Raw genomic sequence first — 19,862 nt, forward strand, 5'->3', positions numbered from 1 at the left:
AAGTAGATTTGAAAATCTCCCATTTATCATTTGTACCATTATTTGACAATAGTTCTTCCCAGTCTATATCCTGCATTGCAGCTCTCATCCTGGGGAAATTGGCCTTCTTAAAATTAAGTGTTTCTGCCTTCCCCGCCTGTGTTTGTTTTTTACAGTATATGTAAAATATAACTATATTATGATCACTGTTACCGAGGTTTTCACGAACATTGACATTCCCAACAAGCTCTGCATTATTAGAAATGACCAGATCCAACAGAGCTTCACCTCTAGTCGGGTCTTCCACACTGGCCCATAAAATTTTCCTGCAACAGGTTGAGGAAATGTCTCCCCTTTGTCTGATGCGTATTCTATTGCTCATACATGGAAAACCAAGATGTGATACAAAATTTAATAAAACCTCCCATATTGTAATAAGGGCTTTTCTTAGGTTGAAGCCTTAGGTTCTTTTCTTAGGTTTCTCTTTTATACTTCTTTATGAGTATGATTTAATGGATGTTATTTCTGAGTTTTAGTAAATTTCAGATGCAAATTATGCAAGAAAGTGAACTGTAAGTCTCATTGCCCAGGATAAGTTCAAGGTAGCAATATTTTTATCATCTGCACTTGAATAAACAATGGCAATGTCAAGGGTTACCTAGTATCACATATATGAAAAAATAAATATCTTAGGTTGTCCAATGCTGTGTTGTCTGTAATGTTTATAACATAAAGACATGGATGTGGGTGAAACTGCTGCAGTGTGATTGACATTTCAGGTGTGCTGCATAGTCCTGTGCTGGGAGAACAATACCGATTTTTTACACATATACAGTAACACTAATAAATATAGTGATTATGTCCACAATTCACCAAAATATGCAGTTAACACTCATAAGGGAAAAGACACTGTGCTGGACTAGAGAATAAAACAATATATCATCTTTATTTCTTACATAATTAATAAAAAGCAAAAAAACAAACACGTTAAAAAAACATGCAAAATAACAGTGGGCAAGGAGGAAAATTGATAACTGGTATACATGTATTAGTCGGCAAGTAAGAGAGAAGTTCATCAGTCACCGAAAATGTTGCTAAAGTGAAAAAAGTACATGTAAAGATAAGCAAGTAAAAGTACAAGTTGAGAACGGACTAAACATTCAGCGAAACTCGACCAGAGTTCACCCACCACACCCAACGCAGGATACAGCATCACAGTATATATCTGTCTGTATAGATGATGCATGAAGGGATTAATATAGCAGCGCAAGTCACACATACAGCATAAGCAAGAGAGTAAGACCAATAAGACTAAGGCATTCCCTCTGCTCCCATGGACACCCTTGGATTCTAGACCTAAACAATACTTATTCATACCTCCCAACTTTTGAATTCGGAAAAGAGGGACATTTTAAGCCACGCCCCCTAACCACGTCCAATATCCTGCACAAACACATCAAATCACGGCCAGATCCTTCTGCAAATAACGCGCGCACATTCTCACTGCGGATCTCTAGACTGTCTGGATATCACAGATATTATGGATCAGGTTATACCGTCTTTATGTTACTTTTCCTATCTTGGGTATAACATTTTCTCATCACGGCAGCAGCAGGTGCAGGACAAACCGAAAGTCTGAGAACAATGAAAGTCAAGAGGGAGACCCTGTGTGGATGACTTTTCAATTGACAGGTAGCAGAGTTACATGATGGGGATTTTTTTTTCCAGTTGTGTAACTCTGCTACCGGTCAATATAAAAATCATCTACCAGAGCCCCCCTGTACATAGCGCCAGACACAGCCCCCCTGTAGATAGCTCCACACACAGCCCCCTGTAGATAGCTCCAGATACAGCCCCCCTGTAGATAGCGTCAGATCCACCCCCCCTAGATAGTGCCACACACAGCCCCCTGTAGATAGCGCCACACACAGCCCCCTGTACATAGCGCCACGCAGCCCCCCTGTAGACAGCTCCACACACATTACCCCTGTATATAGCTCCACACACAGCCCCCCAGTAGATAGCTCCACACACAGTCCCCCTGTAGGTGCCACATTGCCACCAGAGCGGTAGAGGTAGGCTTTATTCACACGACAGGGTCCGAGTGTCGGCCGATAAAAACGGCTGTTTTGGGCCATTTTTCCAGGCCGTTTTGCATCTGTTCCGATTCTGTTCCGGGCCGTATTGCCGTTTTTAACGGCCGATTTTGACTCGTTTTGCATCCGTTTTTTTTTTCCCTGTCCGTTTTAAAATCGGATGAATTTCATTTAAATTTGTTGCCACACACAGCCCTCTGTAGATAATGCCACAGCCCCCTGTAGGTAATGCCACCCAGCCCCCTGTAGGTAATGCCACCCAGCCCCCTGAAGGTAATGCCACCCAACCCCCTGCAGGTAATGCCACCCAGCCCCTTGTAGGTAATGCCACACAGCCGCCTGTAGGTTGCACCACCCCCCCCCCCTTCCAGGAGAAGTCACTGACTTCAATGTCCATATATGGACATTCCGCTTCATTAGTGAGTGACGTCACTGTGTTCATATATGGACAGTGTGGTAACTCACTTCTTCTGTAGCGGATCCCCTGCCACAGGGATTCTGCTTCACAAGTGAGTGACGTCACTGTGTCCATATATGGACAGTGTAGTCACTCACTTCTCATGTAGCGGAATCGCCAGCCACAGGGTCGGGGATTCCGCTTCAGAAGTGAGTGACGTCGCTGTGTCCATATATGGACATTGTAGTCACTCACTTCTCCTGTAGAGGAATCCCCAATCCCCGGCCGGGGATTGGGGATTCCGAATCCTACAGGGATCAAAAAAAGACCCTCCTCCTCCTCTTGTGCACTCTGTACTGTGAGAAGGAGGAGAAGAGAGAGCGCGAGCGACGGAAAACACGGCCGTCACTCGGAACACGTCACTCACTGTCAGAAGAAGGCAGGACTCTTGCAGCGGCGTTCTCACTGGTGTCAATGCCGACCCGGGAGTGAAACAGTCCAGCCACCTGACCGGTGAGGTCAGGTGACAGGTCAGGTGACTGGACTGGTCCACTCACGGGCCGGCATCGATCCCAGTGAGAACACCGCTGCAAGACTCCTGCCTTCTTCTGATCGCTGCTGCAGTCAGCAGCGATCAGCTGTTCTGATGCAGCGCCCAGCGGGACATTTACATACCGACCGGGACGGCGGGACAGCGGTATTAAAGTTTTAATTTTCTAGAACATGGGCAACCCATTTGATGAACATATTGTAGCAGGTATGCTACTTCATAGCAATTTATGAGGTGGATACTAACGCACTATTAAAGGTACAGTGTTACCACAAAAAAAAATGTAATATGTTAAAGATGTTAGTGCTTTATTAAAAACGTTTGGATTAATTAGTGTGTTTGTGTGTTACTTTTTCTTATTTTTACACTTTTTCTTCCCTATGGGGGCTGCCATTTTTTTTTCCATTTCTGTATGTGTCGATTAACGACACATACAGACATGGAATACGGCAGCTCCAGTCCCATAGGGACTGCGAACGGGGCCCGTTCCATCCACTAACATGTACGCCGCTGTGTGGGAATGGCGCATGCGCCGCTCCCACACAGTTCAATTTGAAATGCGCGCTGTCCGGCGCCATTTTCCTGTGGACCGGGAGTCGCGGCCGGACAGTAAGATTACTACTTCCGGTCACGGCTTCCGGACTTGTGCACATGGAGCAGCGGCAGCAGACGGAGCGGATGGACCGGAGGGAGCGGCGGCGACTGGAGCAGGTAAGGGATTTCTATGTATGTTTGTGTTCAGTGTGTGTTTACTACTGTATGTAAACCTTCTACACTGTGTGTTAGCTCAAAAAATGGCGACACACAGTGTAGGAGGTTAGACCGTTCAAACCCCTCGTTTCTCCCGGCACTAGCCAGGATAAAGGAGGGGGGGATGCTGAGAGCTCACTAGAGCGAGGGCTTTTTACCCAATTTTGAAGCATAAAGCAATGTGGTTGCTTTACCACATGCAATGCTGCAATTTTGGGAATGGCTCCATCTAGTGACCAGCAATGGGAAATATTATAAATTAGAATCCAATTGAATCCAATTTATAATATTTCCTGACTCGTGAAAAAAAAAAAAAAAATTAGAACAATGTTTAATCACCTATACACTAATTGTTTAACTAAAAAAAAAAAATCATGTTTTGCTGGCAACACATTCCCTTTAAGGTCAATAGATTTTAAATCATAAAGAAAATAAATACATACTTATTTTACCTTATCTACCCTAACTTTATCTTCCAGGATCACGGTACCCCATCTTTCGCTGTGTGAATAGGATCACACATGAGGAGGTGTCAGATGCTTTCTGTGACTTAACTACCAAACCCAGTGCTGAAGAAGAACCATGTAATCACTTTCCTTGTCCTGCATTGTAAGTTTCTCTCTTACTGATGCACAACACCATATTTACAAATTGTCCTAATCTAAACAATATAACATTCCGAAAATATATTTACCGTTATGTGAGATTTTTTTCTCATGGGGATAATAATATTGTGGATTTTTATTGCCCATATGTGTTTTTCTTAGATTGTAGTAAATGCTGCTTAGTGTTTACCACTTATGACCAAGAATTTGAAAGCGTGAACAATAAGTGATTCGACCAATGAAGCAGATTCCAATCTGTCAGAACCCATAATTTTCAGTACCACAAATTAAACAATTATTGATAGCAGTTGTAAATCAATTTGCATTAACTATAATAGTTGCATCAATTGGTGTACGAGCTCAATAGAAAGTCGATGAGCTCATGCACCTGTGGTGTCAATCGTGTGGTCCTCCAGCTGTTGTAAAACTACAACTCCCAAGCGTTCCCGCTTTACTGCAAGCATTCCCTGGTTGCTGCATGCTTATAAGGCATGCTGGGAGTTGTAATTTTGCAACAGCTGGCGGGCCGCAGGTTTGACACGTGTGCCGTTCACCAACTCATCGGCTTTCCGAGAAAAGCCGATCAGATACGAAGCGGCTCACCCAAGGAATTCTGCGGCTTTGTTTTAACAATCGGTGGGGGTCTCAGTGCTCGGACCCCCATCGATCAAACCTTCCGACGTGTCACTATGACAAGTCAGAACTTTTTGGAAAGTTTAGTTTACACTTTAACAGGAATTTGTATAAATATAAATGTATAAATATCTGAAGTACAAAATAGTGTACTATAATGCCTGGAATACATCATGTAAATATATAAAGACAGTCCAAAGCTCTCAAAATTACATAGGTGGTATGTTGAAATTAGCAAATCCTATGAAAACGAATAGAATAAGAAAACAATATACCGTACTTTTTATTTTAGCAGTAAAAAAGATATCAGGACTGACATTACAAAAAATGAACTTACTTTCCCTGTCCAGAGGTATTATGCAAGGTTCACAGGAGGATTGTCCAGCAGGAGCCAAGAAACAAAGGGGATACATAATAAAAAAATCTCAGTGAACTTGGAACAAGAGAAAAAATCTGATAAATAATGACTCCAGCATGGGATGAAGGGGGATACTTGTAAAGGGCATACAAAAATACTGTTTTATCCTCCTTCTTTTGATTGAACGTTACTGCATTATTGATGTACAGTAAGACATTCATAAAATGTGTATCAAATCAGCAGTCCTTTCTTATTATCAAGAGACTGTAAGCATTCATACTTTAAACAACTGGATTTCTTCTCATTATTTTAAGAAAATAAATTATTCAACCATCTTGTTTTGGTAGCATGTTCAAAGAAGTGTCATGGGAGATTTGGGTCAATGACAAATTGAGAGCTGAATGTAGTCATATTATCTTTATTATTCTGCTGCCAGTGCTTGGTTTTTCTTCTTTACTGTACATCATCTTCAACGTCAAAATGAAAAAATGAACCCCTTCCCTCTTTGGCCACTTTTGACCTTCCTGACAGAGCCTCATTTTTCAAATCTGACATGTTTCACTTTATGTGGTAATAACTCCGGAATGTTTTTACCTATCCAAGTGATTCTGAGATTGTTTTCTCGTGACACATTGGACTTTAAGTTACTGGCAAAATTTGCTCGATATATTCAGTATTTAATTGTGAAAAACACCAAAATTTTGCAAAAAATTGCAAAAATTAGCATTTTTCTCAATTTTAAATGTATCTGCTTGTAAGACAGGCGGTTATAACAGACAAAATTGTTCCTAATTAACATCCCCCATATGTCTACTTTAGATTGGCATCACTTTTTGAACATCCTTTTCTTTTTCTAGGACGTTACAAGGCTTTGAACTTTAGCAGCAATTTCTCACATTTTCAAGAAAATTTCAAAAGGCTATTTTTACAGGGGCCAGTTCAGTTCTGAAGTGGCTTTGAGGGCCTTACATATTAGAAACCCCCAAAAAGTCACCCCATTTTAAAAACTTTACCCCTCAAAGTATTCAAAACAGCATTTAGAAAATTTCTTAACTCTTTAGACATTTCACAGGATTTAAAGCAAAGTAGAGGTGAAATTGACAATTTTTTTTTTGCAAAAATACATTTTTAATACATTTTTTTTTATAACACAGAAGGATTTACCAGAGAAATGCAACTCAATATTTAGCACTGGCCTCAGAAGCAGAGGTGTACCTAGAGGATTTTGGGGCCTTATTTTTATTAGAATATATTTTAGGCACCATGTCAGGTTTGAAGGGCTCTTGCGGTGCCAAAACAGTGAAAATCCCCCAAAAGTGACCCCATTTGGGAAACTACACACCTCAAGGAAATTATCTAGGGGTATAGTGAGCATTTTGACTGCACAGGTTTTTTACAGAAATTATTGGAAGTAGGCCGTGAAAATTAAAATCTACATTTTTTCAAAGAAAATGTAGGTTTAGTGATTTTTTTTCTCATTTCCACAAGGACTAAAGGAGAAAAAGCACCGCAAAATCTGTAAAGCAATTTCTCTAGAGTAAAACAATACCCCACATGTGGTAATAAGCGGCTATTTGGACACACGACAGGGCTTAGAAGTGAAAGAGCGCTATTTGTTTTTTTTAGCTCAAATTTAGCAGGAATGGTTTGCGGAGGCCATGTCACATTTACAAAGCCCCTGAGGGGACAAACCAGTGGAAACCCCCCACAAGTGACCCCATTTTGGAAACTACACCCATTGAGGAAATTATCTAGGAGTATAGGTAGCGTTTTGACCCCACAGGTTTTTTGCAGAAATTATTGGAAGTAGGCCCTGTAAATGACAATCGAAATTTTTTCAAAGAAAATTTAGGTTTAGCTAATTTTTTCTCATTTCCGCAAGGACTGAATGAGAAAAAGCACTGTAAAATTTGTAAAGCAATTTCTCCTGAGTAAAACAATACCCCATATGTGGTAATAAACAACTGTTTGGACACACGGCAGGGCTTAGAAGGGAAAGAGCGCTATTTGGCTTTTGGAGCTCAAATTTAGCAGGAATGGTTTGCGGAGGCCATGTTACGTTTACAAAGCCCCTGAGGGGACAAAACAGTGAAAACCCCCCACAAGTGACCCCATTTTGGAGACTACACCTATTGAGGAAATTATTTAGGGGTATAATGAGTGTTTTGACCCCACAATTTTTTTGCAGAAATTATTGGAAGTAGGCCCTGAAAATGAAAATCTAAATTTTTTCAAAGCAAATGTAAGTTTAGCTAATTTTTCCTCATTTCCACAAGGACTGAAGGAGAAAAAGCACCACAAAATTTGTAAAGCAATTTCGCCCGAGTAAAACAATACTCCACATGTGGTAATAACCGGCTGTTTGGACATACGGCAGGGCTTAGAAGGGAAAGAGCGCTATTTGGCTTTTGGAAATCACATTTAGCAGGAAATGTTTGCGGAGGCCAGGTCGCATTAGCAGAGCCCCTGAGGGGACAAAACAATGAAAACCCCCAAAAAGTTACTCTATTTAGGAAACTACACCTCTTGAGGAATTCATCTAGGGGTGTAGTAAGCATTTTGACCCCACAGATGTTTCATATAATTTATTAGAATTGGGCAGTGAAAATAAAAACAATCCTTTTTCTTCAATAAGACGTAGCTTTAGTGCAAAATTTTTCATTTTCTCAACAAATAAAGGAAAATATCAACCCAACATTTCTCCCGAGTACGGCAATACCCCATATGTGGTCATAAACTGCTGTTTGGGCACACGGCAGGGCTTAGTAGGGAAGGAGCGCCATTTGGAGTGCAGATGTTGCTGGATTGGTTTCTGGGCGCATGTGGGCCCAAAACAGTGGAAACCCCCCAGAAGTGACCCAATTTTGGAAACTTCACCCCTCAATGCATTTACCTAGGGGTGTAGTGAGCATTTTAACCCTGCAGATGTTTTGTAGAAATTATTGTACACTCGATGTTGCAGAGTGAAAATGGGATTTTTTCCATAGATATGCCAATATGTGGTGCCCAGCTTGTGCCACCATAACAAGACAGCTCTCTAATTATCATGCAGTATTTCCCGGTTTTAGAAACACCCTACATGGGGCACTAATCTTTTGCCTGAACATTCGACCAGGCTCAGGAGTGAAAGCGTACCATGTAAAATTGAGGCCTAATTTGGCGATTTACAAAGTATTGGTTCACAACTGCAGAGGCTCAGATGTGAAATAATAAAAAGAAACCCCTGAGAAGTGACCCCATTTGGAAACTACACCCCTCAAGGCATTTATTAAGGGGTGTAGTGAGCATTTTTACACCACAGGTCTCTTCCATAAATGATTGCACAGCGGATGGTGCAAATTGAAAATTTATATTTTTCCCTAGATATGCCATTTCAGTGACAAATATGTCATGCCCAGCTTATGCCACTGGAGACACACACCCCAAAAATTGTTAAAAGGGTTCTCCCGGGTATGACTATGCCATATATGTGGAAGGAAACTGCTGTTTGGGCACATTGTAGGGTTCAGAGCGGAGGGAGCGCCATTTGCCTTTTGGAGAGCATATATTGCTTGGTAGTAGATTTGTTTGATTATTGCTGGTGTTTCCATTTATAATGTGGGGGTACATGTAAGCCGGGGCGGAGTATATCAGGGGCATAGTCAGGTGGTATAATAATGGGGTAAAAAAACTATAAAATGATCCATAGATGTGTGTTACACTGTGACACAATCCTTTCTGCACAGGCCGGTGTCGCACTGATATATGGCGTCCTTTCTTATGCCCCTTTTGGTCCACACTCCGCACCTTTGCTCTTTGGGGAATTTTTTTATTTTTTTTAAACACTTTTATTGAAGAAAAATCAAAGGTTCATACAATGAACTAGTATAAAATCCAGTTATACATAAAGAAAGAGAAAAACATGGTCAGAAACATAAAAGCACATACTGTCTGCCTAATACATTTTGACAGTTCCTTACAAAGATCTTGAATAAGATCACATAGATAATCACGACACTTCAGTAAAGCATGTCTGGGAAGTCCGATATGAGCTATCCATCCCAATAACAACAAACATCATCAATCAGTTTGCTTCAAGATTCCCAATGAGCCCTTCAAATCCTCTGTGTGATACCACCTGGAGAATCGAATTCTTGACATAGTTTCTCTGATCTCATCTGAAGTAAGGTGAGTAATAATAAATGGTTTCCATTTTGCAAAAAATTTTGTTACTTTTGTACTGCTATGTCTCTCAGTGTCAAGCCTATCCGAATATAAGTAGAGTTTAAACTGATCTGACACATCGGTTATCGAGGGTACGTGACTGGTAATCCATTTATTCAATAGACATCGTTTCGCCACCAAGAGAATGACATGTATCAAGGAGGGCAATTTATGTTCCTTTTTAGATTGAGGTATTATAGGAGTTATATAGTGAAACAGTATTCTTTGGGGAATTTTGCTGGGAAAGTGTTGTCCTAGTATAATACGGGCACCCTTCCAGCAGATATGTTTGGGCCCTCCCCTTCCTGGTTCCCTAATTTTAGGTCCTTGATAAATCGCCTCTTGAAACAGAAGAAATGTTCCCCTCGGGCCAGCACAACTGCATATTTTTTATTTCCTGACTTATTGGAGCCTTAACTAATTTTATTTTTTCATAGACGTAGTGGTATGAGGGCTTTTTTTTGCGGGACGAGCTGTAGTTATTATTGGTACCATTTTGGGGTACATGCGACTTTTTGATCACCTTTTATCCTATTTTTTGGGAGGCCAGGTAAACAAAAAACCGCAATTCTGCCATAGTTTTTTTAGTTTTTTTTATACAGCGTTCACCATGCGTTATAAACTACATGTTCACGTTATTCTGCGGGTCAGTACGATTCCGGCGATACCTAATTTATAGAACTTTTTTATGTTTTACAACTTTTTGCACAATAAAATTACTTTTGGAAAAATAATGTATTTTTTCTGTCTCCAAGTTGTGAGAACCTTAACTTTTTAATTTTTTTGTCGACTGAGCTGTATTGGGGCTTGTTTTTTGCGAGACAAGCTATAGTTTTTATAGGCACCATTTTTGGATACGTGCGACTTTTGGATCACTTTTTATTCCAATATTTGTAGGGCAAAGTGACCAAAAAGCAGAAACTCTGGTATAGTTTTTTACGTTTTTTTTTTTACGCTGTTCACTGCGTGCAATAAATAATATTATATTTTGATACCTCAGGTCGTTACGGTCGCGGTGATAACAAATACGTATGGTTTATTATTATTTTTCAATAATAAAGGACTTTATAAGTGAAAAAGGGCGATTGTGTTTTATTTTATTACTTGAAACTTTTATTGTTTTCAAACTTTTATTTTTTTCACTTTTTTTATACTTTTTTTTTACACTTTTTTTCAAGTCCCACTAGGGGACTTGAAGTTCCAACTGTCCAATGTTTTTTTTTTCTAATACATTGAACTGCCTACGTAGTACAATGTATTAGATCTGTCAGTTATTCACTGACAGCAAGCCGATTAGGCTTCGCCTCCCGGCGGGGCCTAATCGACTTCCGTAATGGCAGAGCAGGAGGCCATTGTGTCTCCTGTTGCCATAGCAGCTGTCGCCAGTCCTGATTGCCTGTCAGGGCTGGCGATCTGCTAGTAACCGTTACGATGCAGCAATCGCTTTCGATTGCTGCATCGAAGGGGTTAATGGCAGGGATCGGAGCTATCTCCGGTTCCTGCCATTTCAGGTGGATGTCAGCTGTAACATACAGCTGACTTCCACCGCTGATGACGCCGGATCAGCTCCTGAGCCGGCGCCATCTTGCCGGCGGCTACGGAAGCCGATCAGGCTCCGCCACCGGGCGGATCTTGACCGGCTTCCATGCTAGGCAGACCGGAAGGCCAGTATTAGGCCTCCCGTTGCCATTGCAGCCACCGGAACCCCGGCAATTTCATTCCTGGGGTTCCGATGAGCTGCAAACAGCATAAATGTAGCGATCACGTTTGAACGCTGCATTGAAGGGGTTAATGGCAGGGATCGAAGCTAATTATGCCATTGCCTCATGAGGGGAAAGATTCCTCCCTGACTCCAAATATGAAAATAAGAATAATTTCCTGGATCAACATCCCATCTCTAGAATCTAGAACACATAACCTGTAATATTATATTTTTCAAGAAAGGCATCAAGGCCCTTCTTGAACTTGTTCAAACAATCAATCATCTCAACATCCTGTGGCATGGAGTTCTATAGTCTCACTGCTCTCAGAGCAAAGAATCCTCGTCTGTGATGGTGGTGAAACTTTTTCTCCTCTAGATGTAGAGGATGACCCCTTGTCCTTATTATAATCCTACGTGTAAAAACATCATTAGAAAGATCTCTGTACTGTCCATTTATATATTTGTACATTGTCATTAGATCGCCCCTAAGCCGTCTTTTTTCTTAACTGAATAGTTTGGTAACCTTTCCTGGTACTGCAATCCACCCATTCCCCGTTCTGACTGGTGATTTGTAAAGAGGCAAAACTATGTTCATGTCACTAGAATCTATGCCTCTTTTGATGCATCCCATGTTTTTATTTGCCTTGGCAGCAGCTGCCTGACACTGGTTCCTAAAGGTAAATGTATTGTCCACCAATATCCCCAAATCTTTTTCAGTAGTAGTTTTTCTCAGTGTTTTACCATTTAATGCATAATTGTAAAATCTGTTTCCTCTGCCCAAGTGCATAACCTTGCATTTATCCTCATTAAACTTCATTTTCCATTTCTGTGCCCAAACCTCCAGCTTCCCAAAACCCCTCTGTATTATTACATTATCCTCCTTTGTGTTGATTACTTTACAGAGCTTAGTATTCTCTGCAAATACTGAAATTATACTCTGTAAACCCCCATCTACATATTTAAATGAAGATGGCCCACTACTGTTGGGCCCCTAGATTGCTTCCTTTGCAGGTGCTGTGTTGCGGCGGCACTGTTTCCCATACGATACTACACCTAATAGAGTAGGGACTCACTTAAAAGTGGTGGGTGTGAATTGGCAAGTGAGCTTATACAGTTTGATGTTTATTTAGAACCTCATGTTCATATTCATAAATTTTGCTTTACCGCAATAGACCAATGTATAACAAGTGGATGTGCGGCACACATTTTTTCCTCTCCCTTATTGGATAAGAAACACTATAGAACCATCCTCCTTATCAAGAACTTAGTTAACATCTATTCTGTAGTTTTCTCATATGCATGAAGTTGGGTGCACACGTTATATCTGTACCATGGACAAAAGACACTAGTAAATTTAACGGCAAAGCACAAAACGTTATGTCTAAATTGTGCGACATTATGTATCAAGCAGGCAATAAATGGGTGTTCCCACTATAGGACCTAGGGTGTATCGCCAAACTACTAGGAAGCCCCCCCCCCCCCCAATCCTCAGAATCAAGGAGCAGCACTACTTAATTTCTCCTGGCCACTCGGAGAGCAAAGAAATACAACACAGCCCCATTCACTTGAGAAATGCTGAAGGGACCTCTATTCATTCTTTTTTTGTATAGGCGGGTCCCCAGAGGTCAGATTCACACCGATCAGTACATTATGGCAGATCCTAGCAAGGCTACTGCAGGGGAAATGTTGTACTATATGTCAACCATTTAAGTGATGTTCATGAAATACATAGACGGCTTGAGTCCCCCAGAGCGCGGCCATGTTTAATTGATTTGCCTACCAATGTTGTACTTTTACTTATTGCTGAATGTAAAATGTAATAAATGATTCATTCTGCAAGGTTAATTTAGAGCCAAGCCTTTAATAATGGTTCATGTTATATGGGTGCTGCCCAATTAAATCTTATGCATTTAATCTAAAATCATAAGGTTAGTTGTTTTGGGAAATTTAGCACAATAAGCATATTCAGGGTAAGCAGTTCTATGCATTAATACCTAAAATATGGTAAAGTCACCTGCCGTATTTAATGTGACCAATTTATTATTTTAACACTGAATAATCCTGTGTAGACTGTGTTTTTAATGCGCCAATGTTAATGAGTTTTGCACATAGCTAGGCAGAATAGATTTGATAAATAATGTATGACTTTTTGTCATTTTTGATATCTTCTTATGCTTTTTAATTTGCTGAAATTGCACTTGGCAACTACTGCCAAGCTGCTGACTAAAGTCTTCCTGTAAATATGAATATTTTTTTTAGATTAGCTGGTAACTAGCCATGTGGTAAATAAATTGGTCCAAAATTTAAGAAACATATATGCATAAATCTAATAGAGTATAAAATATTATGACATTTCAGTTTCTGATTTGCCCAGTGTCATATTTACAGTATTTAAAGAGATCTATCTGAGGGCAGTATAAAGTGGTGCCAGAGACCCTCATACCAGCGGTGTCACATATTATGTAATATTCAGTCGTTTTCCTAAAATCCCTATTTATCTCCTGCAGAGCGAGCCGAGTTGTAGTCCTGAGTGCAAGCACATCATTGAGAGGAGTCCTCGATATTCAGGAGCTGCAGCTCTTCCCACCCACCTCCCGTTGATTGACAGCTTTCTCTCTATGCAACAATTAGCGGCAGGAGGGCAGGCAGAACCGCAGCTCATAAATACGCTCAGCTCGCCCTGCAGCGGATACATAGGGATCTTATGAAAACTACTGAATATTACTAAATAGCACACTGCTGGAATCTTGGTCTCTGTCACTGCTTTATGTTGCCCTCAGATATGGCAGGTGACAGATTCCCTTTAAATGGTATGTCCTCCTCAGCAACAAATTGTTTCGTTTATTGTTCCAATGTATCTAACATAAAAAATAAATGAAATAACTTTGTAAATGTTCTTGTTAAAAAATATAATATCGTTTTCCGTCTATAGCTTCTATGCATCTCCACGGTAACCAATAAACCCGGTATAGTCTGATCCTGCAGGCATACACCCTTCCATCTATTCCCTACTTCTTGCTAAACTACCGAATGTATGTTTGCAAGACGTAGGGCACGGATGGACATTCCCAACAGTTCTAGCAGGAACTACCATCACAGTGCAGGAAGGTGTTAATATTGGGACTACTTCCAAGCCTCATTCATAGTTTCTTTTCTTCCTTCAGCTTTGTGCAAATTATATTTTGAGCTGAAGACCTAAGTATTTCAGGCAGACTGGCTGCTAGGGACGCAATTGCAGCACAAATATCCCTTATGTCACGGACTTTAGGCTAATGGCTTTACCCTAAACTGATCTATATTGGGAGAGATTTATCAATAGGGTTTACTTCTACACCTATGTCATGTACTTTTTTTTTCCCTACCTGGTTTCTTAATATTGGTTTACTTTCTGGAAAAAATTACTACATATTGAAACTTTTATTCACATGATTGTATCGTTTATTGATTTTTGCAATTTAGCAAATATTTATGTATTATTGTTAATATTTTTTTTAATATGTATTCCCTTTCCTGTTCTTTCTTTAGCTGGGACATAGGAGAGTGGTCCGAGTGCAGTAAGACCTGTGGTTTGGGAATGCAGCACCGCCAGATCTTATGCAGGCATATATATGCTAACCGTACCCATACTGTGCAACCACACCGCTGTCAGAGCCTGGAGAAGCCAGAGACAACGAGTACTTGCCAGCTTAAAATCTGCAGCGAATGGCAAATCAGAACAGACTGGACACCTGTAAGTGGCAGATGTAAGGGGAAGTATTAAGACAATATTTTCATGTATCAAACAGTTTAATTCGGGGTTGGATGAAAGGTGAAGGCACATAGACCTAACAAGATAAGTCTGGGCTGCATATAGACTTTTATGGAGCCATATAGATGTGTCCACCTTTACCTCTGCTTGAATCTTGTTATGGACTCCAATTTCTCATGAAGCCATTTCAATTCAATATCGCGACATACTAGCAAAAACCTTGACAGGCTGCACAACCACACATAAATGCCACACATAAACACATATGGCATAGACATCTTGTCACAGAGTATTTTAAAATATTCTTTTTTGTAAAGCTGGTCATCTTGTGCCACACTTTTAACACCTTGACACATTATCATGCTGTTCCTGGCCGTTTAACCCCCTCAAATGCTGTGGTCAATCGTGACCACAGCATCCGAGGTGTTTAAAAGAGGGGGTCGGCTCCCTTTAAAAGCTCATTCGCAGCCCCACAACGCAATCCAGGTGTACTGATATTTGTCATGGCAGCCCAAGGGCCTAATGAAGGCCCCCAGGACTGCCTTTATTCTGCCTCTGTTAAGCCTGTAAAATTGACCATATACTGCAATACATTCGTATTGCAGTGTATTGTACCAGTGATCTAATGATTGCTGGTTCAAGTCCCCTAGGTGGGCTAATAAAATGTGCAATAAAAAGTTGAATGCATTTATTTGTTGTGAAAAAAATAAAATAATTAAAAGTAAAAAAAAAACCTTTTCCCATTTTTCCTCTAAAGTAATGTAAAAAATATATAATTGGTATCGCTGCGTCCGTAAGAGTCTGAACTATTACAATATACCATTATTTAACTAGCACTGTGAACGCTGTAAAAATAAAAAAATGAAACCGCCAAAATTGCCGTTTTGTGGTCAACTTAGCTCTAAAAAAAATAGAATAAAAAGTGATCAAAAAGTCGGATATACAAAAAAATTGCACCAATTAAAGCTACAGCTCATCCTGCAAAAAAATAAGCCCTCACACCTCTCAATCTACAGAAAAATAAGAACGTTATGGCTCTCAGAATGTGGTGAAACAAAACAATTTTTTTTAACAAATAGTTTTTTCTTTGTAAAAGTAGTTAAATATAAAAAAAAATACATAAAAAATTGGTGTCACCGTAATCGTATTGAGCCGCAGAATAAAGTTAAGTTGTCGTTTTTACCGCACGGTGAAAGCCATAAAAACAAAAAACAAAAACAATGTAGGAATCAGTTTTTCCCAAATCAGCTCACAAATATATATATATTTTTTCAGTTTCCCAGTACATTATATGGTCCTTTAAATGGTGTAATTGGAAACTACAACTCCTCCTGCAAAAAAAAGTCCTCACACCACTATTGATGGAAAAATAAAAAAGTTATGGCTCTTGGAGGGCGGGGAGTAAAAAAAACGAAAATGAAAGATAAAAATAATGGCTCAGTCCTTAAAGAGGCTCTGTCACCAGATTATAAGTGCCCTATCTCCTACATAATCTGATCGGCGCTGTAATGTAGATAACAGCAGTTGTTTTTATTTTGAAAACCAATCATTTTTGAGCAAGTTATGAGCAATTTTAGATTTATGCTAATTAGTTTCTTAAAGACCACTTTTGACCAAGTGGGTGTTGTAAAGAGAAGTGTATGAGGCTGACCAATCAGTGACTAATCAGTGTCCTACACTTCTCATTGTTCCAGCCCAGCATGATCCACAGCACAGTGTGATTGTGCAGTGAAAGAAGCTGGGCTGGAACAATGAGAAGTGTATGACGCTGATTGGTCACTGATTGGTCAGCGTCATACACTTCTTTACAACACCCACTTGGTCAAAAGTAAAAACACGCCCAGTTAGTCTTTAAGAAACTAATTAGCATAAATCTAAAATTGCTCATAACTTGCTCAAAAATGATCGTTTTTCAAAATAAAAACAACTGCTGTTATCTACATTACAGCGCCGATCAGATTATGTAGGAGATAGGGCACTTATAATCTGGTGACAGAGCCTCTTTAAGAGGTTTAGGATATGTTGGTATAAGAGGAAAGGTAAGGAAGGAGAGATCTATCAAGAATGGGATTGGATACTGTCAGGACATACAAAACCTTTGGTAAAGATTTTATTGCCTAGTAGTGATGGGATATTCTCCTGTTTATGGCACTAAATATAAGATTCCCATATAGAACTATATTACAGCTACAGGTTGCTATGTTATATAGAAATGTGAGGAATGCTTTCAAAGGTTTAAATCTCTACGAAGTGATCCTGCAGCACCTTAAATAAATTGTGTGAGATTAGAAAAAGCCGCCCAAATCTCGTCCGTGTTCTGTGTCTAGAATGGCAGCTCAGTACCATGCAGGTGAATAGGGCTTAACTGCAATACCAGACATATTTCATTGTCAAGAGTAGAGATGTTCTTTTGTTTTATTTTTAAATATCAGACAACCGCTTTAACAAACTGTATTATGTGATATTGTGACCTAATGTATATCCTAATTAAATCCTGATTAATCCTCATGTAAGTTATATGGGAGGTATAATAATAATAATAATAATAATAATAATCTGCTTACATTAACAACGAATATAAAGATTTGATATACAGTACTATCAATGTACCATCATGTTCTTCTTCTACCTTTTAAAGATTTTCTGGAGACAAAGTAAACAAATCAATTCTTCTAAAGTTTACTTGAATTCTTGCTATGCTTTCTGCCTTTGCATTTACATACAGATGAATCTGAGTCCTTAATAGCCAGAATATTCCTTGTCTCTGAGTTGTCAGAATTATTTTGCACTGCAGACATCCCCTCGCTTGTATGGTGTCCCGCTCTACGCCTCTCTTTATGATATGAATATAACTAGGGGTTGTCTCTAGTTGCTTGTCACTAACAATACATGTTTCTCGCACTGTTTGCAAAGAAGAATAATACCCTGAAATGAATTGCTAGGCTCTAAAATGTTCTACTCTGCTTCACTCATTATATTGTTCAATTTTTATTTTATTTTTTTGTTCACATCTCCTCCACACGGGTTCCTTTATATCTAAAATGGCATGTGTTCTTAGCAATTTGTCATGTAACCGCCTGTAATTTTACTTTTGTTTATTGTAGACAACCAAACTGCGTACCGATTGTCAGTCTTGTATTTTGTCTATGGAACTCCCTAATTTACACAGTGGTGACGGCTCTGATATAGAAGAGATGGGACACCACATTAGCTCTAAGCATTTAGATGTATTCAAAAGAAAAATAATTCATTTAAGTATGAAGTATTTCAGTTAGTTGGCTTTGAAGTTCAGCATTACGTCTGTTTGCCAAGATTGGGTGAGATCTTGTTGGATTATAGATGGAAAGATTAGTAATGACCTTTCACAGGTATTATCTATCTATCTATCTATCTATCTATCTATCTATCTATCTATCTATCTATCTATCTATCTATCTCATCTACAGTATATCTATCTTTTTCTATCTATCTAACTATCGTCAGTCTATCTATATATTACTTAGTTCGCCAATTATTTTTATTTGAATGTATTTTTTTAATTTTCTGATCTGTGCTCCATTTTGTATTAAAACATCTAAGATACCTGGTATAATCCTTTAATGAAATGTATACATGGATTTAAGCTAAGCAGCGTAGCTATACGCTCTTTAATGGGCAGTCTATTGTTATTTTAGCATTAATTTTGGCAACAGTGAAATCAAATTTTTTGCCACATAAATTATACAAAAAGGAAAAAACGTATTAGTTTAATTATTTATATGATGGTTTATTATTCCGTTTGACTTCATTAAGCTCTAAGAAGTTACCCCAGTCTCTCTACAAGTGAGCCCTGAAAAGGAGGTTTTCAGAAGGGCCCAACATAGTCTATACGTGCCTTTTCCTTATCTTATGTGCTTGGTTGAGGTGGCTTGATCAGCAAGTTGGGACAGTAATTATTTGGGAGTTCCTACTAGTCTTTCTCTTGAAAAGCATTTGAAAATTCACTGAAGTGATATATGAGTAAAACGTATAACTTTTATTTCATAACTCTCTAAAAACAGGGGTACAATCACCACTGTGAAAAGCCCCACCGTGTGCATAAAAAACGTATTAAACAAATACTCCAAGTCCTGATTCGTTTGTGAACCCTCTCTGACTGGGTATACTTCAAAGATACCAATATGGAATCAGCGTTTCAACATTGGTGTAACAGTGGATTAGACCCTAAAACACACCGGAGCCTGCCATAACCGCACCTAAATCTCCTGATGCTTAGGTACACAACAATGCCACTGTTCCCTACGCTAAGATCCCTCACTTAACCTGACCCTACGCATTTCAATACTTATCATCAGGGGTCTGTAGCTTGGTCACTCTGGCTAGGATGCGAGCGATATTTCTTCACCAGCAGATATTCTGCTGTACAACACGGAAGCGTGCGCGCATAGATGTCAGCGGCATGCTTCACTACGGGACTCAGAGTTGATATAACCAAATACTCCTCCCCCTGGTCTCAGCAGCGCACTACAAACCAGCCAATCACACTAGCCCACCTCATTCCTGACGCCTGACCATGTGACTCCCGGCCGTCAGCTGACATACCCGGAAGCAACATCGACAACATCAAACCGAACGCGCAGGCGCAGTGGGAGGCTGGAGGTGCATCTCCTTGCTGCACATAAGCTCATTCTCATCGAGGATAGAGTATAACAATAACAGATAGGGTAGATATTGCGGATCAGTTCAAAACCGCAACTAGACTGCCATAGATAAAGCACCTTCCTTGTAAATACATGTTGTATGGATAAATAAGCGATATTAATGTCTACCACACTTTGGAATTTAAAACACTTCTCCTGAAA

The 19,862-nt window shown here is 39.7% G+C and overlaps 1 protein-coding gene across 3 annotated transcripts in view; it reads left to right on the forward strand.

The window, feature by feature from the left end:
- THSD4 (thrombospondin type 1 domain containing 4) overlaps positions 1-19,862 on the forward strand; it is a 684,213-nt gene that overhangs the window by 639,200 nt on the left and 25,151 nt on the right. For all 3 annotated transcript variants that reach the window (XM_075857920.1, XM_075857921.1, XM_075857922.1), the window contains 2 exons: positions 4,252-4,381; positions 14,799-15,003. In XM_075857920.1, the coding sequence (XP_075714035.1) occupies positions 4,252-4,381; positions 14,799-15,003 (335 nt within the window). The remainder of the gene's footprint in view (positions 1-4,251; positions 4,382-14,798; positions 15,004-19,862) is intronic.

This window comes from Rhinoderma darwinii, chromosome 3 (genome assembly GCF_050947455.1).
Source record: "Rhinoderma darwinii isolate aRhiDar2 chromosome 3, aRhiDar2.hap1, whole genome shotgun sequence".
NCBI lineage: Eukaryota > Metazoa > Chordata > Amphibia > Anura > Rhinodermatidae > Rhinoderma > Rhinoderma darwinii.